This window comes from Gymnogyps californianus, chromosome 6 (genome assembly GCF_018139145.2).
Source record: "Gymnogyps californianus isolate 813 chromosome 6, ASM1813914v2, whole genome shotgun sequence".
NCBI classification, from domain to species: Eukaryota; Metazoa; Chordata; class Aves; order Accipitriformes; family Cathartidae; genus Gymnogyps; species Gymnogyps californianus.
In genome coordinates, this window is record NC_059476.1 from 5257670 (window position 1) to 5280000 (window position 22331).

At 45.6% G+C, this 22331-nt stretch overlaps 2 protein-coding genes across 3 annotated transcripts; both read right to left on the reverse strand.

Annotated features, from left to right (window-relative positions):
- Positions 1-1555: 1555 nt before the first annotated feature.
- BUB3 (BUB3 mitotic checkpoint protein) lies at positions 1556-16009 on the reverse strand. 2 transcript variants are annotated; one of them, XM_050899406.1, is made up of 9 exons: positions 15990-16009; positions 15451-15615; positions 13037-13231; positions 11825-11894; positions 10286-10437; positions 7007-7165; positions 5392-5569; positions 4813-5029; positions 1556-2751 (listed from the first exon to the last, which is right to left on the reverse strand). In XM_050899406.1, exons 2-9 carry the CDS (start codon positions 15457-15459, stop codon positions 2742-2744), a joined length of 990 nt encoding a protein of 329 aa, XP_050755363.1. In that variant the 5' UTR covers positions 15460-15615; positions 15990-16009; the 3' UTR covers positions 1556-2741. The 2 variants fall into 2 exon arrangements, with proteins under 2 accessions (XP_050755363.1, XP_050755364.1); XM_050899407.1 differs by lacking the exon at positions 1556-2751 and having other exon boundaries at positions 4809-5029.
- A 1736-nt stretch (positions 16010-17745) lies between these two features.
- On the reverse strand, positions 17746-19270 carry HMX2 (H6 family homeobox 2). The gene is made up of 2 exons (XM_050899409.1): positions 18994-19270; positions 17746-18296 (listed from the first exon to the last, which is right to left on the reverse strand). The coding sequence occupies exons 1-2, from the start codon at positions 19268-19270 to the stop codon at positions 17746-17748; spliced, it is 828 nt and encodes a 275-aa protein (XP_050755366.1).
- Between the last annotated feature and the right edge of the window lie 3061 nt (positions 19271-22331).

The window sequence follows — 22331 nt, forward strand, 5'->3', positions numbered from 1 at the left end:
CTGTTATGCCCGTTGTCTCACTATTTTCTACAGACTCTTGTTTGTGTCAAGCATTTACATAAACCACCGACACACCACAAGGAATTTTCCTACCATTTTTAAGCCAAAATGGTACTAGTAAGTCCAACCCGTTTCCTCCTACATATCTTGGGCTACCTTTGTCCACTGAAGAATGCAGATCTCAGCACATCAAGCATTAACAGGTTTTTTCCCTGATACTTACCAATGAGAAGTTGCACAGGTGGCATCATTTCCAGGTTACATTATGTGTCTACTTTGTTAACCAAACTATTTGGAATTCCCCTAATTCTTTCTTTGTTTTCCCCTACGTTCTCTAGCTCTTATTTCACTCTGTTCCCCACAGTTCTACCCCTGTAACTCCCCACTCTATCCTCTCTCCATTTCACATGTTCCTTTCTCTCTATCATCACTAAGCCACCTTTTCATTAGTCCCAGCCTATTTCTGCCTTCACACAGTATTTGTTTGGACCCATCCTCACTTCAGGTCTCTTTCCTCCACAAGCAAGGTCACTGCTGTGCTTTCAGGTAACAATTTATTTGTGGGCTCAATCCTGTATTTTGTAACATCATACACTCTCAGCTGAGAAGAGATGGAGAAAACATATTGTGGACGTTTGCTCTGCAAATATATATGTATTTATACCTGCACACACACACACATTGTGGTATGGGATCCTAGAACACTTGACAGTGTTCTTAACACAAAGCCTGCTGTTTCAGCCTACAGTTATCCCCCAAACCAGGGATTTTGCTTACTATTTCTTTGCTACTCATTCTTGCAGGAAGCTTTGGTTAGCTTTCCCATGGTTAGGCCCCAGACCCTATGTATCAACACATTCCTCAAACAAAAAATAATAAAAACGCCAAACACCAAGATGTCATCACGTCCTAAGCTGACGTCCTTCAACCTTTGCCCACATCAGTCACGTACCCTCAATGCAAAAAAGCCAATTAAAATTGGAAGAAATAGGGATGGTGCATGTCTCAGACTGGATGCTACTGTAGTGAGGGCATTATTCATATTTAATTCATGAAGATATTTTTTTCTAACCTATCAAAAACAGTTTATATTATCAAAAAAGCCATATCTAGCTCATGACAAACTATAAAATATTCCACAACTCATTTACTATGTCTACCTGGTAACAGCTCGTTTGTTAGCTTTCTGCCCAGCTTCCTCTCCATCACCACCTTCTTTGGAACGATCGGTTACTATTTCTGTTGTCAGCAAGTTTGTTTTCTTAAAGGTAATAAAGTACTCCCACTGGCTACGCAGGCACTGATAACTCAGAAGAGAAGAAGTTGGAAGTAAAGTATGAATCCAATCACCACTCCAAAATACCCACACCTTAATCATCTTTGATAAGACTCATCGGAGTTTTGTTCTGTCCCTCCTTACTTATTCACTACAAAGGGAATACTTAAGTATTAAGTAGTTCCCAAACATCCTGATACAAGCTACTACTATGAGAGCAGTCTGACAGTCTGTTCTGCAGACAGAGTTGGATGAGATAGCTTTTATTGGTGGTACTCATCAGAAAGCATTTATGTTTATTTCCACAACCCAGTCAAGAACATGCAACATTGAATATATTCTTTTTAGCAGAAAATGGATTTGCAGGGTTACTCTCTTGATCAGATCTACTTTCCTGTTTAGAAAACACACAAACACAGAGTGTCTAAGTTGTTTTTCTAATACTACTTTCCTAAGAAATTTTTATTTTGTCCAAGTTCGAGCATCTTCTCACACCCACCCCCCACTCCAAAATCCTCTAGAGGCTGGTACAAAATTGATTACAGGTTAGACTTCTTACCAATTGGCAATAAGGCAAACATGACATTCAGAGAAACAGCGTATTTTCATGGGCTTTTGCGGCCAGAACGACATTTCCACTCCGAGGAAACACCTCTTTTCTACCTTTCCACTTGTGTTACTCCATAAACCCTGGGCTACCAGGTCAGATCTGCAGACTTGGAACAGACCACTCAGCTGCAGGCTGAAACTCTACATTTGCTCCCCTCTACCCTCAATTCTTCCCAAGCGCCATTAATTTCACACTTTTATGCAGTATGTCAAAAAACCAGAGTACCACGTGTTCAAGTTCTTTCCTCCTGAAACAGTTAATGATTCTCCAGTAACAATCAAGTCACTGAGATAAACAAGCCCACCTAATACAACTTCAGGCTTTCACAGCCCTGTGAAAACATTGCCTGGAGAGCCAACATCCCCAGGTAATGAAGAAATTCCCAGTTCATCTCATTGGAAAAAGATGAAAGGTTCAGAAATTTTCCATCAGGAAGGTCTAGAACTCAAGAATTCCTGCAACTTAAAGGTTTGGTCTTAACATTTGTTTCACAAACAGTAAAGGCTGTTACACAAAGTATTTGTTTTCAAAAAAACTATGGATATTTATTGAACAATTATAAGACCACTGGAAGTTTTCATTAGATACTACAAAATGCGCTAAGTTTTTATAAAGGTATATGCAAAGTTGCCTACAGGACTGAACTAATTTAGCTACAGACAGCAGAAAGAAAACAGTTTCACTAACATTATAAGCAGGCAAGTAATGACAGATTAAGACATACTACAATACACACAAGTATTTCTCAGTTAAAAACAACATCAGTACAAAGATTGTTCTTCTCACTTCTACTGTTTTAGTTTAGTCTTGTTAGGAGCAGGTGGGGACCTCTTGTAGAGAAGTATCACCAGAAGTCTAAGTAGACCTTAAGTAGACCTGAAATAAATAAACTGTATTTCAGCAAGCAATATTTAGAGCAATCATAAGCAGGTAAACCACTCAGCATTCTATAAAAGCAGAAATGTGTAGAAAGGCCGCTTTCACTTGTATCAAGTTACAATACATAATAATTTAGTGATCAAAAAGCTGATCTTGCCAAGTTTTCTTTATATAATATGGCACCATCTTGATGCATTTAAGAATGCATCGTGCAGAAATGCTAAGTGATTCAAATTAATATGCAAAAAGATCACTGATTCAAATTAATATGCAAAAAGATCACTACGAAACAACTATTAGTCTTCTGTCCTAAGTAACTTATTTTTAGAATAAACCAGAGATGACTCACACTACTGTAACATTAAAATATACGCATCATTCTTAGTGCCCTAAGGTTGGCACAAGCAACTTGTAAATGTCAGAAAAGCATATAAACCTTGTTAATGTTTTCAGAAATTCATTTAAAGATAGAAATGGGTCCAAAAAGATGCCTGTCTAAATGCATTGCAATTACGTTACAATTATTTTCCAAATACACAGATATGCTCTGTCTTTTCTCAGCTCATTACTGACTCAAACAATTTGCCCTTCTGGGATCAATTGTTTGCTAATAAATAATTGTTTACAGTCACAAAATGATATTAAGGAGTATTCTTATTAGTTTTCCTTCTACAGCCTAATAAGATTCAAAACTAGCTGATTCCCAAGAGTCTAACCTTAACCTTGCTGTGTTTAACAGCCCAGGAAATGATGAACCATCTGTTTCAGAAAATAATGGAGGGCCAAGAGGAAATATTGTTTAATTGTAGATTAACCTCCTCATACGGCAGAATGAAGCATCTACAGAATTAGCAACCATAACTAGCAATGAACAAAAATAACTGAAAGCAACTCTTACTATTACAAGACCAATAGCAGCAAGTATTCTTTTATCACCCTTTTTTTTTTTAATCCTCCCAAATGTATGTAACAAGTACAACCTGATTTTAAAAATAAATTTGAATTATCATCTTTGGATTTTTTTTTTTTTTTTTAACTTGAGGAAGCCTCAGAAATAAGTACTGAAATAGTTCTGGTTTTATTTTTCCATGAGTATCAAAATTATTTTAAAACAAACATCTCCAAGTGAGAGATGGTGTATTTATTCTTCTGTAACTTCCACCTCACATCTCCACAGCAATAAAATGGCTGCTCCAAAGCAATATACAAGTCACTTAAGGGGGGGAGGTCCTGAAGTTTTAAACTCAAGAACTTTGATCACTTATGTGTGTCTATTTACATAGCCACTTAGATACTAAATAATGGAGATAACCAGATAAAGCGTAAGATAGTCTGAGTACCAGAAAAAAAAGGCAATTAAAAACCACAGGAATTTGAAAATAAAAACAGCTGCTCCAGCATAATGAAGAGTAGTGCAATTCTCCACTGTGACGGCAATTTTTCTACGTAACATTCATGCCAAAGAGAGCTTAACAGAAATCTTTTACCTCCGTCAATCAGTTTGCCCCATTTTGACAGCAACAATGATAGAAAAGCGTGTTATCAGAGGGCTGCAGCAAACTCCAATACATGGGAACTGAGAAAGCTTTTCCTTGATTTTACACAACCTTCCTAAGACAGTATCTAGATTCACTTCTGACTGTGACAGCTGGGTGCTTACTCAGTGTGTAAAGATTTCATTAATTCTAAGTTTTAAATATCCAAACACAGTAACATTTACTCAAATAAATTATTCTTGAATTCTTCACTTAATTCTTGAAGCAATGAGCTAGCAATAACTCCACAGCTTCATATAATAGCACCTATTCAAAAGGATAAGAGTTTGACATTCTTCTCCTACTGAACAACTAGGCACAATTTTATCCATCAGACGTCTATCAACCTACGGATATTGAAAGCTTGGGCGAACATGATAAAATCAAAACCAACCCTACTGTCAAGCTGCACTATCTACTCGCATCAATAATGCTATTCATGAATTTAGGAAAATTAATAAATCTTGGGATGAACGCTCAGAAAGTCTCAAATACAGGTGAAGCATACTCACTTAGGTTTTGTTTCTGCATCTGTCACTTGGCGAATATAGATACCATCTTCAGGATGTTCAATGTCATCCATTTCATACATATATGAAGAAGCTATTGCAAGGGTAGTTCCATCATTGCTGAAGGCAAGTGATGCTATGCTTGTGGGATACCGATGGAACTGACACAGCCGCTTTTTATTAAATGGATCCCAAATATTTACAAATCCATCAGAACCTCCTGAAAATTAATTTTTAAAAACTGATTGTAAATTATAATTGGGAGAACAGTAAGACTGAAAAGATAGAGCAAAGGAAAAGAAAAAAAAAAGAAAGAGAAAACTACCTGGAATTACTCTGTCAGTAAAAAAACAGGGTTATACAGAGTTGCATAATTCAGTAAAGAACACAATGAGTATTTCCCAAAATCCCTGTTAAAGCAATTAACTCTCACTGCATCAAATAATTGAAAAACCCTGCTCCTTGCAAGAAATACATTTAAATGCTTAAAAAGTAAGGGCATATGAAGTAAAGTCTGACCTGTTTAAATCAAAAGTAAAGGAATTGATGCAAGTGTTACAAAAAATGGAGTATCTACTCTACCTGTAGCAAATGTGTTGTGGACGTTATGGAAAGAAATAGCATTAACTGGATAAATCTGCTCAATGTTATTTTCTTTCAAACGGTGACACTTGAATGCGTATTTCTTCTTCTGGATTTCTGGACTTGGATCCAAATATTCCACTGCAACACGACCTTCAATAGAACTTAAAACATAACCCTACCAAAAAAGTTTGGAGATATGCATTTTAGAAGTTTACAACTAGAGAAGAGATTGCAATACAATTTATCTTATACCCCTCTAAATTCAAATAAATGAAATGTAAACAGTCTTAAATTGTGTACAACCAGAAATTGTTTGTTACCACAGATCCATGGCATCATCAATAAAATCTGCTTCTAAGAAAGAAGTAATGCAGAAAAAAGCTTTCTGAGAGAGATTCTCATTGCACCATCATTTTAAGCCGATAGTGAAACTTTTAATTACCCCTGCAGGTCCAAACACAAGTTGATTTGGGGAAAAAAAAACGTTAAAGAGTTAAGAACCCCTTGTATTTGCCCACCTATCCCCTGGGGCCTAAATATCCGAAATATTAGAGATACTCACGGGACTATTTAGTTTCAGAATTACATTACATTAAAATTAGCTCAGAGCTTTGTACTAGCAACTAAACACTCAAGTTGAAATAGTATTTTCAGTGAAACTTGATTATAAGTGGTGTCCACTTATCCACTTAATTACAGTCCTGACTTAGAGCAACCTGAGATGCTTTTATTATAACTTCTGAGTTAAGCCCATAATAGATCTTTTCAGAAATAGGATTGTAATGATATCTAGCTATAGCAAGGTTCTTTAAAATCCATAATATAATACAATCTGGAAGATCAGCTTGTTTTACTATAACTAGAACTGAAAATGGACAAAGCATTCATGCCAGTTCAAGAACAAGCACCTAGGTCTCACAATTCCTGTACTATCACTATGTACACAGGAAAATTCCCTTCCAAATTAGTTTGTCAGAAAAAGCTAATCTTGCTTTACTTCAGAAAGAGAAATACCACAGATACAGCTGTCCTGTGTAGGTTAACATAGTATACGATGATCTAAATTGTACAATCCCCCCCTAGATAATAGATCGTGGGTTCTTGAGTGCATGACACAGAGTTTTAAAAAAAGGAAGAAAAATATATAAACAACATTCATATAATTTTAATCCTGCCCCTGTTCACAGCCTATTGAAGAACCTAGAGCTACAATGCATAAAGGCTGCTGAGCAACCGCCAGTTCTGTCTTCCTCTCTCCTACTGCAACTTTGTGGGGGGTTTTTTGTTTTGTTTTTTAATTACATGTCAGCATTGTGATGCATTAAATAGGTTATTTTAAAAAAAGGAGAGAAAACTGAGGAAAAAAATGAAAACATAATATGCTGGTAAGTCAGTGGCAAACATTCCTAAGCTACACTATTAAAAAGAGTTAACTTGGAACAAGAAGCCTCAACATCATTTCTTTTCTTCCCCTCCCAGAGTTTGATTACGAAACTTTGAAGACCAGAAATTTTTTGAAATGCGAGAAAGATGCAGAAAACTTGAAAAATAAGCCACCATTTCTCCTAAAGAATATTCAGCAGAAATATAATTACTGACATGGTTCCCATACCTGTTTATTCGGAAACGCTCTGATACAGCGGGTCTGGTATTTCAGACTTGACTCTCTTCGCTGCTGAACATAACCCATGTTCCGCAAATCCCACACCAGCACTCTCCGACCTGCCGTCCCCACAATTAGTCTATCTCCAGACACAGAAAGCGTGTAGACCTTTAAAAAAAAAAATTACAATATTTAACACTTATCAGCCTGGATATCCGTTGTTCTTTGTACAAAATAAAATGTCAGCAATATGCAATAACAAAACAGGTGACATCTACAATGAAGTCTATAGCTATAGAATTCCCTTTAGCTTTAATTTATAACTCAAATTTGGGATAAACAGCAGTAGTGTGCAGGTGGTTAGTGATAAGACACTGATGTAGCATTTCAAAAGCTCACTCTGAATTCTGTACCCTAGCACATGGGGGGGGGGGGGGATCAAGTCCACCACAGTCCCATACTACATAGAACGAATTTAGCAGGAAAAAAAAAAAAGTAACATGCATATTCACTTGTGCAATTCTAAATTTCAAGCACATTTGTTCAGTTACCAGTCTCCAGATCTCAGTGATATCTAAATAATCTTCCACACATGAAATTTCTTCCTTTTGCTGGTATTACCCATGTTCTAAATGCTACACATGTACAAAATTATTTATGTATCATTCAAAAGGGAAACCAGTATTATTCAAGTTTTCTTCAAAAATTATTTCAAGTATTAAATTTATGGGATATTTCAAGGCAAGAGGAAAACAGATACAAAGTAATGGGGGGGGGGGGGGGGGCATGGATATTGGAATTCATCTTTGCTTGGTATGCACAGCTTGCATTCCCCACTATAAATTCAGGATCCTGCAGTTTAGTCCTACAATACCACATCACACATTTTCTTCTCGGTTTTCCTCCATCTGGTAATCACGTGTTTTTCTTTTTAAACAGAATACTTCAAGTTGAGCTTCATGTTAATAAAGGGAAACAAATTGCCAAGAAATCATTAAGAAAACCAGTGCTTTGTATACCTTAATAAAACTAAGTGAAACTGAAGGAAGCAATATGCTTGACATCATCAAAAAAAGACTATGGCTTGGAATTTCAAATCTACGCCAAAAATTGGCTCAGAGGTTCTAGTTTTTGTCAAATTTCTCATGAAAATATGCAGCATATAAATCGTTCTGTTTCCAACTAATACTTGGAATGCAGTGAATCTGGAAGTACGTTAAAAAGAAAAAAGGTTCAGTCAAAAACTCTGTGCTATCAAATGAATTGCAAGTTGTTGATACACAAGCAAGATGGAATCCAGCTACCTATAGCTGTCCTGTCACTGAGCTGCTAACAAGAGCAAACTATAAAAATGAGCTTTTGAAAAAGTGATCTAATGCAGCTAAATACATAGGAAACAGATATTGTATATACCTCAGATCAAGAACCAAAAGTGTAAGAGATCTGGTATCCTGCCAGAAGGATTCCATTTACTTTTGGCATTTGCTTGTACAATTTCACTCAAGCACCCAGTTTCACTTTCTGGTTCTCTGATAAAGCCCAATAAAGCTATTTGGTTCTGGTAAGACTACACTGAAATATCAGACAAAACAACTTTTCTCTTAATTTGCTATAAACATTTCTGGAGAAATTATGTTTTCAAAAAGTTAATTTCTACTAAAAAACTAAGTGGACAGGTGTGTATGTGTGTGAGTATATGTGTATGTGGGTACCTATATATAGAAAACTTCTTTTAACCAATCCACATTCATTCACCAGGCATTCTTCCTCTAAAATGTGATTATTGAACTTCCTCTTAAGGGAAGGTCTTAAGATGGGAAACGTGTTAAATGTTCACATAGGAGTTGCCTAAAACTTCTGATGATCCCAATTGCCAAATCCCACTTACGTATAAAAAAAGGCAAGAAAACTTTGAGCCAACAGTAGCTACGCACTGTAACAGAGAGTTTTTCAAATCTCCCTTCGTTATTGATGTAAAAATTGATCCAAAAATATTAATAAACGTTATATAAAATGTGTTTGTATACATGTATGGAAACAAAGGCATAAAGAACATTAAATATCTTAAATCTTCTTTACAAACTGATGTCACACCTGTACAGTAAGTATTCTTTCTACACCGCACAATCATAAATCAAATGAAACCATTGTCATGCAGTTGAGTAGGTGTACACATTTATCAAAGGCAGTATTAAAAAAATGACATAATGAACCTTGCTGAACCAATAAGCAGCTTGATTCACTGTGGCCGTCCATTATATGATATTCTGTCAGCAATTTATCACAGTTCTTTACATGTTACATACAACTATAAATCAAAACCAGAAATAATGCAATTACTTTATTCTGAACAAAGGTCTTGCCAGAAGTAGATTCAGCTATGTTGTAACAAAAGTAATAGCTACTTAGATGCAATAGGGAACGTAATGATGGCTCACAATTATGACTTGACAATACGATGTGACAGAGCTAAACGAAATTTTAAAAAAGGTATAGGCAAAAAAAATATATTCATATGTAAAATCATCCAGCAACCCAGCCTCTGTTTAGGAGTCTATAAAAAAACCCAGAAATTACTGTTGTATCATTCTTTCAATGACACCATTGTAAGCAGTATAAAGATTAACACATCATATAACCATTAGGAAAAGCTTAAGACATTACATTTTACCTTACTTCTCTTGGTCTCTCATTAGCACAGAGGATTTTAGTATTAGGAGAATGTCTGAATTTACTAGGCATTAGTACAATGACAGGTAAATTACAATACAAGCAATTCTGTTCAATCTTCTAATACAAGTCAAAAAACCAAAATATTATTTCAGGCAACATAAACGGCCTCCTACTAGATCTCTACGCACATTTCAAAGCCATCAGACCTTATGACTGCCAGGATCTGATATATCTAAAAGTCTCAACATTTAAGGAAATTGATAGTGCATATTATAATTAAGCTAAGGATTATTAACGATTGCATCAATTTCACATGCTGTTTTTGTTAGGTTTTCCTTCCTCAAGTTTGTTTTAAATTATAAGAACTTGATCCACCACGAGTGCTAAGAATTAAGGTATGCTCTCCTATTGATGAAAGCTCAAAGCCTTAACCTAAAAATCACAATATATTCTGAATATCAATATTTTAAAATGCAACATTTTCACAGCTTAAAAAACAAAACACAACTGTTCAAATTCAATTCAGTTTAAGACACTGTCCTGTATGGTGATGTTTAACCAGTCACTGGATGTATTATTTAACATATCACCTGGAATACAGCATCCGGTACATACCTTTTCAGGTTGAGAGAAGGTTCCTGCATTACAAGGAGTTCTGGGATCCCACAGTTTAACTGTTTGATCCCAGCTTCCAGTCACCATGACGTTCACTTCTGGGCAATACTCAACACACCTGATAGGAGCATCATGGGCACCAACAAGGTTTTCTGTATGAAAATACAATATATTGTAACTTTACTGGCTCTACAAACAGTCAGAATGTGTTGAATAAAGAATAAGAAAAGGACACACTACTGCAGTACGAACACACTATTTTCTAACGTTCCCACGGGTCTATTGATATGCTAGGAGTCCCTTTAAGGATAGTTCAGTCTTCAGAAGCGTAACTGTTGCAAAGATCAGGATTGTTAAATTTAAACATGTCTCCTGCAATTATGAAAGGAAGTTAAGAATTTTAGGCAGCCACAGAGAGATCTTCAGAGGTAGAAAGAAGCGTTCAGTATCAAATGGTATCACCACCTTTGATGCAGACGCTAATACAGAAAGCAACTTAAGCTTGTATACATTAACATTATGACAAAAGAAAGGAATTAATATAAACACCTCTAGAAAGTCATCTATAACAGAATTATTTGACCTTTTTCATTACATTACTGTGCACACAAGTTTGTCGAGCCCTGGCCATTGCCTGGTTCTGGTGACCACATTTGTCTCAGGCTGAGATTCGCTTTTCTCTTTAACACGCATTCAAACACACAAAAAAGTTAAGACAAACTAGCTCCATATTTTGCACTATTGAGGCACTGGAACTGTTACTTTTGGGCCATGTTTCATTAGAAAAAAAATGTAGTATAAGGCCATTGATGTTTGACAAAACAAAAGCTTCATATACATTCTGCCATACATGTGAAAGATCATTCTAAATATGTCTAAACCACAAACCTTTGAAAAATAACATGCTCAGTTTTAGTTCAGCTTAGCTAATTCCCCCTAATTGAGACACAATAGCCTACGGCAGAGCAGGATTATCATCAGAAATCCAATTCAAGGCGTCCTACAACAAGCATCTACCAAACTCTCTGGCAAACTGCCAACCGCTTCCATGCTTTTAGGTGGTACTTATTAGGGCCACTAGATAAAGGCCCATATGATGTGAACCTCAAACAGTCAGTGTGATGAGCATATAGCTATTTCCTTTCATTTCCACCTTAAAATAAGTAAACAAAAAAATACACGTGTAAAATGTATCAATGAATATTCATCACGGGAAAAGTTTAAACCCTCAGTTCGGCAGCAACAGATTCAGCCCTTCTGTTAAAGGTGTTATAGCACAATCTTCAATTACACAGTAAGGAATACTGCCTTGTTCTGTGTCTTGGTGATCAGGAAGGGCTGCATAGCAAAGGAGACTGCTGAGCAGTAACACTGACAACTTAAATTAATAGAGGCTACTGGCTACTACTTAAAGCAAATATCCCCCATCTAAAAAAACTTGAAACGTATTCCACTCCAAGTGGAATACATACTTCCAAGTATATAAATCTGAAGCTCAGACCAGTTGTTGAGACCCCTTACAGAATTCAATCTGCCTACCTTGGTCCGTGTTCAGATCGTGCATTTTCAATTGCTGATCTAATCCTCCACTCCAGGCATGGGTAGGATCCTATAAAGCAAAAAATTTCACCTTATGACATGCATTAAGTTTCCCTGGCTGCTATATATTTAATCTCCTAGGTTCATAACACAGGACTTGCTTTCAAGAGTTTTGGCAAGTTGGGAATTAAGACACAAGGATTAGGATCCAGCCCAGATCTAAACAGGCAGATGACAGAAGCTTTGCAAAATGTTTAAGTAAAGCGCTTTGAGCCATACGAATTTTTTTAAATTTAAAAGTAAAACTAAAAAGAAACAAAAGCAGTTAGAGGCTATATCAAATCGTTTCTATTTGTGTAACAGCAAAACACATAATGCTTATTTTTAAATGACGACCAATCTAGGCCAGTTCCACCTAACTGAAGTGTATCCCTTCTAAAACTAATTTGGAAACTAGAAACCATTTGAGAACCTGCGTGTTGATCCACAGTACGATATTAGCTACGTGACAAAATGTTCAGTGAAAAAAGCACAAGTAGAATTAAAAATTTAAACTGATCCTTAAAACATTCAGTAACACACCAAGATCAAGTCACTGGAGGACATGCCAGAATACAATGCAAAAAAAGAAGATGCTAATTGAAACCTTCTATTTCAAAAAAAAAAGGGGGGGGCGCAAAACAAAAAAGTGGCACCGATAAACTTAAACCATTCATATTTCAAATCCAGTGCATTAAAAATACAGAAATCAAGCATCTGGTAAATGGCTCACTTGGAACAACGCTGTGTTTCCACAACAACCCAGTATGAGAAGGTTAAAATTAAAAGAATAATTGGCTATGGGCATTTATTGTGAATAATGATTTCTGGCTATATACTGCCAGTACAACTCTTTGTAAGAAACACGCACACAATTTACCATACCATGGCAGAAACGGCACAAACCAGCTCAAATTACTTTTGCCTACCACTTCTACCAGAAGCAAATTATTTGTGTGCCTGCACCCTTCACAGGAAATACCTATATTTAGGACTAGAATGATGTTCGTTAAAAGACGACTAACTGGCAGAAGCAAGCTATTTTTTTTTTAAACCTAGAATTCAGGTGGGATTTTACTATCCCTTTAATTTCAGCGACTGACAGTTTCTCATGTACCTTGGGCCCTATATGTCTATAAAATAATAGTTAAAAAAACCACCTCACACACTTACATAAAAAGCACAGTCAAGGACAGCTCCTGAATGTTGATATTTGAGTCTCATGGTGTTGGCAGGAACATCATAGAGCCGGACAGTTGTGTCCCAGGATGAAACAAGCAGAAACTGAGATGTATTTGGACTAAACTTTACTGATGAAATACCATCATCCGGAGTTTGATTTAGTTTGAATTCGTTTGATCCTGTCATCTGAAGAAAAGACAATAATGCACTGATACAATTTTAGTAATAACAAGAATATCAGCCTAGTAAGTTAGCTAACTGATCCATCTTAAAGGTAACTTAAAGTAGACCTGAAAAGTTTACTAGCTTTTACACAGAAAAAGTTCAGAACACCCAGATTTCTGACAAACTCTCTAAAATTCAAGATGCTGACCACTGTCCAAGACTTCAATAAATTCCTCCCCCTACAGAAAGCTTTTAAACTTAAATAGCAAATATAACATGGAATAAACAGTACAAAAAGTTTATTTTTATTATTATGATCATCTATAAGCTTAGACATTGTTACTTACAAATGTATTTTTCCCCCCACTCTACTGTGTATGTGGCTGTATTTTTAAAAGTAAATATTTATGTGTGAGCATCAAGAAGTTACTTTAAAAAACACAAGCAGGCAGAAAGGAATCTGATTTGAAAACTCCAACAAAAAGTGTTGATTTGTTCCTGATCTGGTATGACTGTCATATACTTCCAAGAATTGCAACTGGATCATCTTTCAAATAGTTTCAGGCTCTCTGCAACTTTCCAATCCTTAAGCTTCCATAAGTGCTACAAAATATTTCCAATGAAACAGCTTTAAGATTATTTTTTCCTCTTAGAGTCTAAAGAAGGTCAGATAAGAAAGGAAAGTTATGCTTTGTGGGGTACTGAAATGTAGAGGAAACACATAAACGTGATGTGAGAGGAAAAAAAAAGATCAACAATTCAATGACAGATCAATGACTCTGAAGTTAACTGCAGCACTCACTTCACAGGACTAGTTAGTTGTATACACAAAAATTCAAAGGAGAGCTGAGGCTATGAACAGCAAATTTCAGCTGGGAAAACAGTGCAGACCTTACAGACACTCTGAAAGAAGAAACTGTTCATTACATGTACACCAACAAAACCGCCAAAACTTTTTTTAAGGCTTCAAAAAGCCTTAACAACACATTTCCCTTACACTAAAAGTACACAGAAGTAAATTAGCTCAGATTTTCTATAACACTATCACTCCTGAATTTGTATGTACAACTGCAGAGTTAAGATTAGACCTCTGACAATAAATCAAGAGAGAATGAGCATATGAACTAAGACAAGGTTCAAATTCTAGTTCAGCACTTGCCAGTAACTGAACAATCATCAAGTTGTATAATAATGTGAGTACTACACATTCTTACACTGGAAAAATTTCTGAAGTGGGAGCTTTGGTAAGTGTTCCGTAAGACATCCTTCAAAAAAAAAAAAAAAAACACCACACCACTATGTAAACACAAAGTGCTATTATCTGCTATTTAAACATGAAGTGAGAAAAAAATCCTTTTAAGAATAGGAAATAAAAACTTCTTTCTTAACCCCTTTTTTCAGCTCTGCTTTGGGAATACTTGGGCAAAAGACAGATAGGCTTGAGAATGCGCCACACGTACTTCCATATGAATACTACAGAGAATTCGGCAGCACCTTCATCACTTTAAACAGTGAAATGTACCTCAGTGAGTATTTCAGATGGATGTACAAAACCACAAAATCTAAAGGAATTCAGAACAACTACAAGAATTAGACTGGACGTACTAATTGCCTTGTCTACTTGTGGCAGAAAACTCAAAACAACAGATGTGAGGATTTGAGGCGCCTGGTACAACAGTTACTAACCAGCCCAAAAGCAACCAACAAGCAGCACTCCAGGAAGCAAAGCTACTTACGTCAGAAACCCGGAAGGATCTCCCAAAAGTATTTTTAATCCAGAAAAATCTATAAAATATCAGAATTTAAATATATCCTACCTTTTACATAGGTTTAAAAAAAAAAAAAAAAATCACACAAAGAGCTCTGCATATTTTCACAAATGCAACTGCTTCACAACCAGGATTGCCAAATAACAGTAATTGTCATGTCCACCTCAAACAACAAAGTCCTGGTAAAGGACCACAAGAGATAACTCATAAAGAAGACATTATAGGGCAGATGCACGCTGCTGAAACTGCAATGCTGACTTAACTACAGGGCGCACCTTTGCAATTCCATCATTCCCAAAAGCTCATTTTTAACCAAACAGATAAAAAAATCAGTGCTTTTATAGCTCCTCTTAACATAGCACGCTCTATCATTCAGCTAGACGGTAAGCGCTTCCCGAACAAAGCAGGCCGCTTTGTTGAAAGCGTTAGGACGACCAGTCTGTACTTTCATTAAGAAGACGTTAAAAGTACCGTTTTCATATTGCACGAGTTCCTCTCGCTGCTCCACGCAATGCCAAGGAAAAGCTTTCTTCCTGCAGCAGCAGCGGCTTACACAGACACTGAGGCGTCAGAGGCACGGTCGCTCTCGCAGTCCGGTCCCGGAGAAGCACGTCGGGATGCGAGAGATGCTGTCGGCTGCGGCGGGAAGGGAATACAGTGAGAGAAGAACCCGAGTACCGAGGGAGGGCCGAGGCTAGCGGCGGACAGGCTCCAGCACCCGCGGCCCCGCCGAGGAACGGACGCAGAGCCGGGGTGCCCCGGGAGGGCGGGGGGCGGCGGGAGAGGCCGCGGCGCCCGGGCGCGACTGAGGGGAGGCAGCCGCCAGCGCGGGCTGGGGAAGGCCGTCCCCAGGCCGAGGCGCCCGCTCCGCCTCAGCGCTGCCCCGCGACACAGGCCCGGCCGTACCACGCAGACCTCCGCACCCCCTCGCCCCGCGCGGAGGATCCCGGTCCCGGTCCCGGTCTGGGTCCCGGTCTGTGCCCGGGCCCCGGCGGGGAGCCCGGCCTCACCTCAGCGCTCCCGCCTGGGCCCCGCGCCTCCGCCCTGCCGACAACCGCCGCCGCCGCCCGCGCGCACGCGCACTCCCGCTCACCCCGCCCCGCCGCACCGCCCCGCTATTGGCCGGTTCGAAAGGGCGGAACTATGCGTCCCGGCGTGCCCCGCGCGCCCGTAGTTCCCGGCTTGACGCCGCGGTGCATGCCGGGGCTTGTAGTCCGCCGGTCCCGGCGAGGCTGAGGGGCCGGGCGGCCGCCTCTCCCCGTCGCTCCCGTTATCATCAGCGGCTGCTAACGGGGCTTCCCGAGCGGCGGCGGGGGCGGCGTTGCGGGCCCCGGGGAAGCCACACGGGCGTCCCCCGGGAGGGGCTGCGGCAGCCTCACCCCCACCCCGGGCTGCCCGGGGCCGCGGTCGGGGCGAGTGCCGTCCGGGTCCCCCCAACGGGAGGCGGCGGCGGCGGGCCCGGGCCCCGGCGGGACACAGCCAGGCCCATAGTGCCGCAGGAGTAGGGACAGCTACTGCTAGGCTTTAATAACGTTAACGGGTAAACCCGAAATACGAATTATTCCTCCTAAAAAAGAGTCTGAAAGGCGGAGCGACGGCACGGGCACTCGAGTGCCGATGCTCACCTCGGTGTCCCCGCCGGCAGCGGGGCTGAGCTCACCCCGGCCTGCCGCCACCGCCAGGCAAGGGCAGCACCGGGCTGCAAACCGGGGTCTACGGCGTAAAATACCGGCTGTGAAGCGCTGGGAGAGCTTTCTCGTTCCCACGCGTTGAAAATCACCTTGTTTATCCCTTCGGATCTCGTATTGCTGTCTTTTTTTCCGTTACCCCGTGAAGGCACCCTCGTTATTGCTGCTGTAAGCATCCCCCGCGCTCGGTACCGGCGGTACCCGCGGAGCCGGTGGCCGCCGTTTAAGTACTACTTGCTGCGGCGTTTACTTTTTTTTGTGTGAACGATTGACTCCGTCCTCCGTGGGGAGGCAGCCGTGGGTGCCGCGGGCCGGGGAGAGAAGCCGCCGAGCGCCGGGGTCAATCACCGGGAGCTGCGAGCCCGCTGCCCGTCACCGCGGCTTTTAGCAAAAGACTCCGCAAACCAGAAAAACGGCCCCCGTTTCCGAAACCGCTTCTGAGCGTTTGAGAAAGGCCCTTCATCTTCCAGCCAAGCGCCGGGGACCGAGCCCCCCCCCCGGTCCCCCCGGGGCCACGGGCAAGGGTACGGGCAGGCCCGCCTGGGATTCCCTGCAGGAAACGAGATAACGAGCGGGAAGCAGAACAAAAATTAAAAACCTCGGCGTTACACGTCGTTTTCGTTCTCCCGTGCATCGTTCCCAGGCGCCGCGGACCCTTCCCGCAGCGGCGGCTCCCCGCCGTGCCCGGCGCGGCTGCGGGGCACCCCCCCCCCGGTCCCGGGGTACCCCTCCGGGCAGGGCCGCCCGGCGGGAACAGGCGATCGATCTGGCAAATTTACAAACGAGGCTTAAAATGTTTTATTTTTTTTCTTTCTTTCTTTCTTTAAAAATATTTACAGATCTGAAATAACGCTTTTTTAATTAATTTTTTTTTTTTTTTTCTTCAAGTGGCAGGATAGCGGGAGGGAAGGGGGGGGGTGTGCCCCCGGTGCCCCGGGCTCTCCGTTTGCCCGTCCCTCCCATCAGTTTTGTTCCTCTGTCCCCGCCGCGGGGGCGGGCTGAGACCCCGCACGGAGCCCCCGCGGCGGCCCCGGCCCCGGCCCCGACGGGGCGGCCGCGGGGAGGGAAGTGCGGCGGCTCAGTAGTCGATCTTGTTGTAGAGGTTGTAGAGCGGTAAGGCCGAGAGGTTGCTGCCGGGATAGTAGAGAGGAGCGGGGAAGGCGATGGACCGGGGCACCGGCACTCGGAGGAGGGAATTGTCTCTGAACACCAGCGGCATCCCCACCAGAGTCTGCGCCGAGGCGTGGGCCATGTTGGCCGCCTCCAGCTCGGCCGAGAGCTGCCGTTTCCACTTGTTCCTGCGGTTCTGGAACCAGGTCTTCACCTGGGTCTCGGTGAGCTGCAGGCTGGAGGCCAGGCAGGCCCGCTCCGAGCTGCTCAGGTAGCGCTTCATGTCGAAGGTGGACTCCAGCTGATAGACCTGGCTGCGGCTGAACACCGTGCGCGTCTTCTTCTTGGCGGCGCCGGCCTGCCGGTCCCCGCCGTCGCGTTGCCGGTCCCCGCAGGAGGGCGAGGCGGGTCCCAGCGGCTTCTCCTTCTCCTCCTTACAGTCCTGCTGGGGGGGCGAGAGGAAGGGCCCCCGCTCCCCGCTGCCCGCCGCCGCCGCTGCTCCGCTCCCCTTGGCGCTGCCTGTAACAGAGCGACAGCGCGGGGGTCGCACGGTGGCCGGCACCGGCACCCCCGACGGCCGAGCCCCCCCCCCCCGCCGTCCCGGCTGGGGGAAGCACCGAGGCGAGCCCTCGGGCAGGCACCCGCCGGCTCCGGTCCCGGTGGAAGACACCACCGACGCCGGGGGAAGCCATCCCGTTCTGGGCTATCCCTGTCCCTCCATCACATGGATGGATGGACGGACGGACAGGGTCTGCCTGCCTCAGTGAAAGCAGCTGAGTACCAGGCTAGGGGTGCTTTCCTATCCGACACCAGCCCCCAGATTTTACTTTATAGCATTGCATTTCACAGACCGTTTAGTCAGAATTAATGCTAAAAAAATAAAGGTCTTTCTTCCCCTTGCCCGAGCGCTGTAAATAAGCAGAATCTAAGAAAACGAGCGTTATCCATCGCATCGCGCCCCTTCGGGGGAATCAACCCCGGGTGGGGTGGGAAGGGGAAGAAAAAAAAAAAGCCACCCTATTTTTGACGGGGCTCCTTCCTCCCCCCTTCAGCCACGGACGGCACAGATACGCTCTGCCCCGAAAGCAGGGAGGGTGCGACATGCCCCCCCCCCCCTCCCCGCCCTCCCCCGGCGGGGGCCGGGCCGGGGCCGAGCCCTCCGCTGCCCTTCCCGGCGGGCCCCGTCCGCCCCGTCCCATCCCGTCCCGGTACTCACCGAGACAGGTGAAGCTGAGGGGCTGGTGCTTGTGGCACGCCTCGGCGGGGCCCTGAGCCTCCGGGCAGAAGCAGCCGCGGTGTTTCCAGCTCTCCTCCGGCTCCTCGTCCTCCGAGGAGAGGGAGAGGGTCCGGCCGCGGGCGGGCCAGGCGGCCGCCCTGCCGCCGGCCTCCCGGGGGGGCTCGGCGCTGCCGCTACCCAGGATGGACTGGATGGTGAAACTGGAGAGGGGAGCAGCCGCCGGACAGCACTTGCTCGGGTCTTCTTTGCTGCTCATCCTGGGTTCATAAGAAAGCAGAGGAGGGAAGCTCTCGCTTTAGAGGCGCTCGGGGGGCCGGGGTGTAGGGGAGGGGGGGGAGGCCGGGAGTTTGCGGTGAGCCGGAGGGGGGTTTGTTTTGGGGGGTGTTTTCGGCGTGCCGCTGCCGGCTCTCCCCACGCCTGCCCAGGCGGAATGCATGCTCCTTCCCCCGCGTCCCTATTGATCTGCGGGCGGCGGGCGGCGGGGCTTCATTTGCATGGAGGTGGCCTCCGCCGCGCCAATCACGGCGGCGGCGGCCACGGAAAGTTTGGAAACCCGCGGGGTCCGGAGCGGGGGGGGTGGGGGGGGTGGGGAGGTGAGGGGAGGCTGCTGCTGCCGGCAGGCACCGGGGCCGGGGGGAACCCCCGCGGGGTCCTCACCGCGGTCCCCGGAGCTCCGGGGGCTACTCTGACCCCGCGCCCCCGGGGGAGGGATGCTGAGGGCCCGCCATGCCTCCTCGAGTGGGTGAGAGGGACGTGGGCTGAATGTCTTATGCCGGCCGGGGTGGGTGGGCGTTGGGATAAACATCTTGTGCATATCCGGGGATCTTTACCCTTCTTGCTCACTGGAAAGGAGGGAAAAAAAAAAACCTGTTACGGTGTGTTGCCTGCTCGCCAGCGCTGGGAAAACCTTCAAGAAACCGGGTTTTGCGCTGCGCCGCAGCCGATAACAAGCGTCTCACGAAATGCCTCCTGCGTTTTCTTCCCAGGGTCCGCAAGCCGGGGGGAGCAGGGAGGGAGGGGACGTCCTCCTGCATTTCCAAATAAACTTTGTCAGGAGTCAGGGGCTCTTTCCCTCGGAGGGAATAAATCACAGCGATCGCAGCTCTTCCCCCACCACTCCTTCCCTTGGAAGAGGAAATCTGCGGGAGGCAGCCTGCGGCCGGGCTGGGGCAGCAGCCGCTGGGTCACACCTGCCCCCAAGGGAACTGGGGACAAGGGGCCGAGGGCAGGGACCCCACCGGGGTCCCCCACCTTCTCGGGAGCTCACGGAGCCGCCGCTGGGCCCGAGGGACACCCCAGCCCCGCGTTTGCTGGGGCCTGGAGCCCCCTTCCCCGGGGCTTTCCCCGGAGATGCGAGGCGGAGGCCGAGCCCCGACGGCTGCCTGGGCCGATGGGCTGGGGCCTCCCTTCCCCGGCGTGGGCCCGGCTCCTGCTTCCCCCCTCCGCCCCCCCCCCCCCCGCCCCGGGAAGCCGTAGAAACGAGCCGCGGTAACGGGGCCGGTGTGGAAGGCATCAGCCCGGTCACCGCTGCCCTGGGTGCCACACGACACTCGCCCCCGGGCAGAGCAGCCCGCCCGCTCCGCCTCCGTTTTCCCGCTGCCGCCACTCTAAAGGGATGTGCCCCCTCCCTTGGCCCTCCTCCCCGCTGGGGCCACCCGTGTCCGTGGGCGGGGGCTCCCCCGAGCTCGCAACCAGCCCCGGCCGGGCGCCGACGGCTGCACCCCAGCCACGCCTGGAAATATCGTTGAGTAATGAAGATGAGGCGAGTTTTGGGGCTGGTTGGGCCAGTGCCCCCCACCCCGCGGGCCAGGGGACAACAGCTCCGGCAAAACAACACCGGGGGGCTGCTGCAGCCCCCGGGTACGGCTGAGGAGGCATCCCGCGGAGAGGAACGAGTGGCAAGCGCTGCTCCAGCTCGGAAATCCCGGTGGTTTTGATCGCATTCGTGTCCAGGTGCAATACCTTTGGCCTTGGCAGGGGCCCCGGCACCGGGTTTTTAACCCCGGGTTGCCCGAGCGGGGTCCCCGCCGGCGGAGGCAGCCCGGCTCCGGCTGTTGATTCCTCCCCACGGTGCGGTCGTTCCCCCCCTCCAAAACATACCCACCTCCGCTTCCCCCCCCCCCCCCCAAATCAAATCAAGGAAAGCAAAGAATGAGATGGAAATATACAAATCAATAGAGACAAATGTCAAGACGTTTTAAAATGACATTTTCATTAACTCCGAGTCACCATATTATGTCTGGTATATTGAATAAAGTACTTATAATATAATTAGGTATAGCGAGATGACGACTGTTACCCAGACCAGCGGCATAATCTTTAACTACTTAACTACTTGATAGACTCATTAATGGACTAATTGATTAGGAAAAGTGTTCCAGCTCCTCCTCTCCCTGTGAGGGGCAGGTGCTGTCCTGTTTTACCGCATTAACCTTTTCAGCGCTTTTCAACAGGGTCGCGACACATTACAAATGGTCAGCTTTAATCATGATGTCAGCTCATTAACCCGGAAAGACCCCGCACTGAAATACAATTTAAGAAATCGTCCTTCATCCCGCTCTGCCGCCCCGGCTGGCCCCGCACCCAGACCCCAGCACCCTTCCCGCGGGCGGGGAGCGGAGCAAGGGGGCTCCGGGCAAAAGCCGTCGAGGGGACCAGCCCGGCCTGGAGGAGCCCCTGGGGGCTGCCAGCCCTCGGCTCCTTCGCGGGGACGGCCCGGAGCAGGGAGGGAGAGCGACCGAGGAGCAACCCCTCTCCCCCGGCAGCCCCCCGACGTGACACCGCAGTGGCACCGCTGGCCTCCAGCTGCCACCCACGCCAGCGCTCCTTTCCATCGAAGCCCACCAGCAGACCGGTGTGCCCCTGGAGGGGTCCTCCCTTCCCCACGGAGAGGGTCCTGCCCGTGGGAGCTGCCCGGGTGGCTGCGGCCGGGCCGGGGGGATGCTCCCGGGCCGGGCCGGGGGGGGGGATGCTGGCCGGGGCGGGATGCACAAGCGGTGCGGGCGGGCGTGAGCTCTGCCCGGCCACAGCGAGAAAACGACCGGATTTCCCTGAAATGAGTATTTCAGGCGAAACTTGGGAAACGGGAGGGAGGGAAGCCAAGGCAGCCTCTGCGGGATGCTCGCCGTCGCTGTCGGGAGGGGAGAACCGGCGGGCCGGCCCGGCTCCGGCGCCGCTCCCGCGGGGGGAAGCAGCCCAGCCACGCTCTCATTACCATCTGATCAAATATTCATCAGGGCACGGGCTGGCGGTCACGTTAAGGGTTTTGCGTGGGGGCAACCCGCGGCTGGCCGCTCCCCCCACCCCTCCCCGCAGCC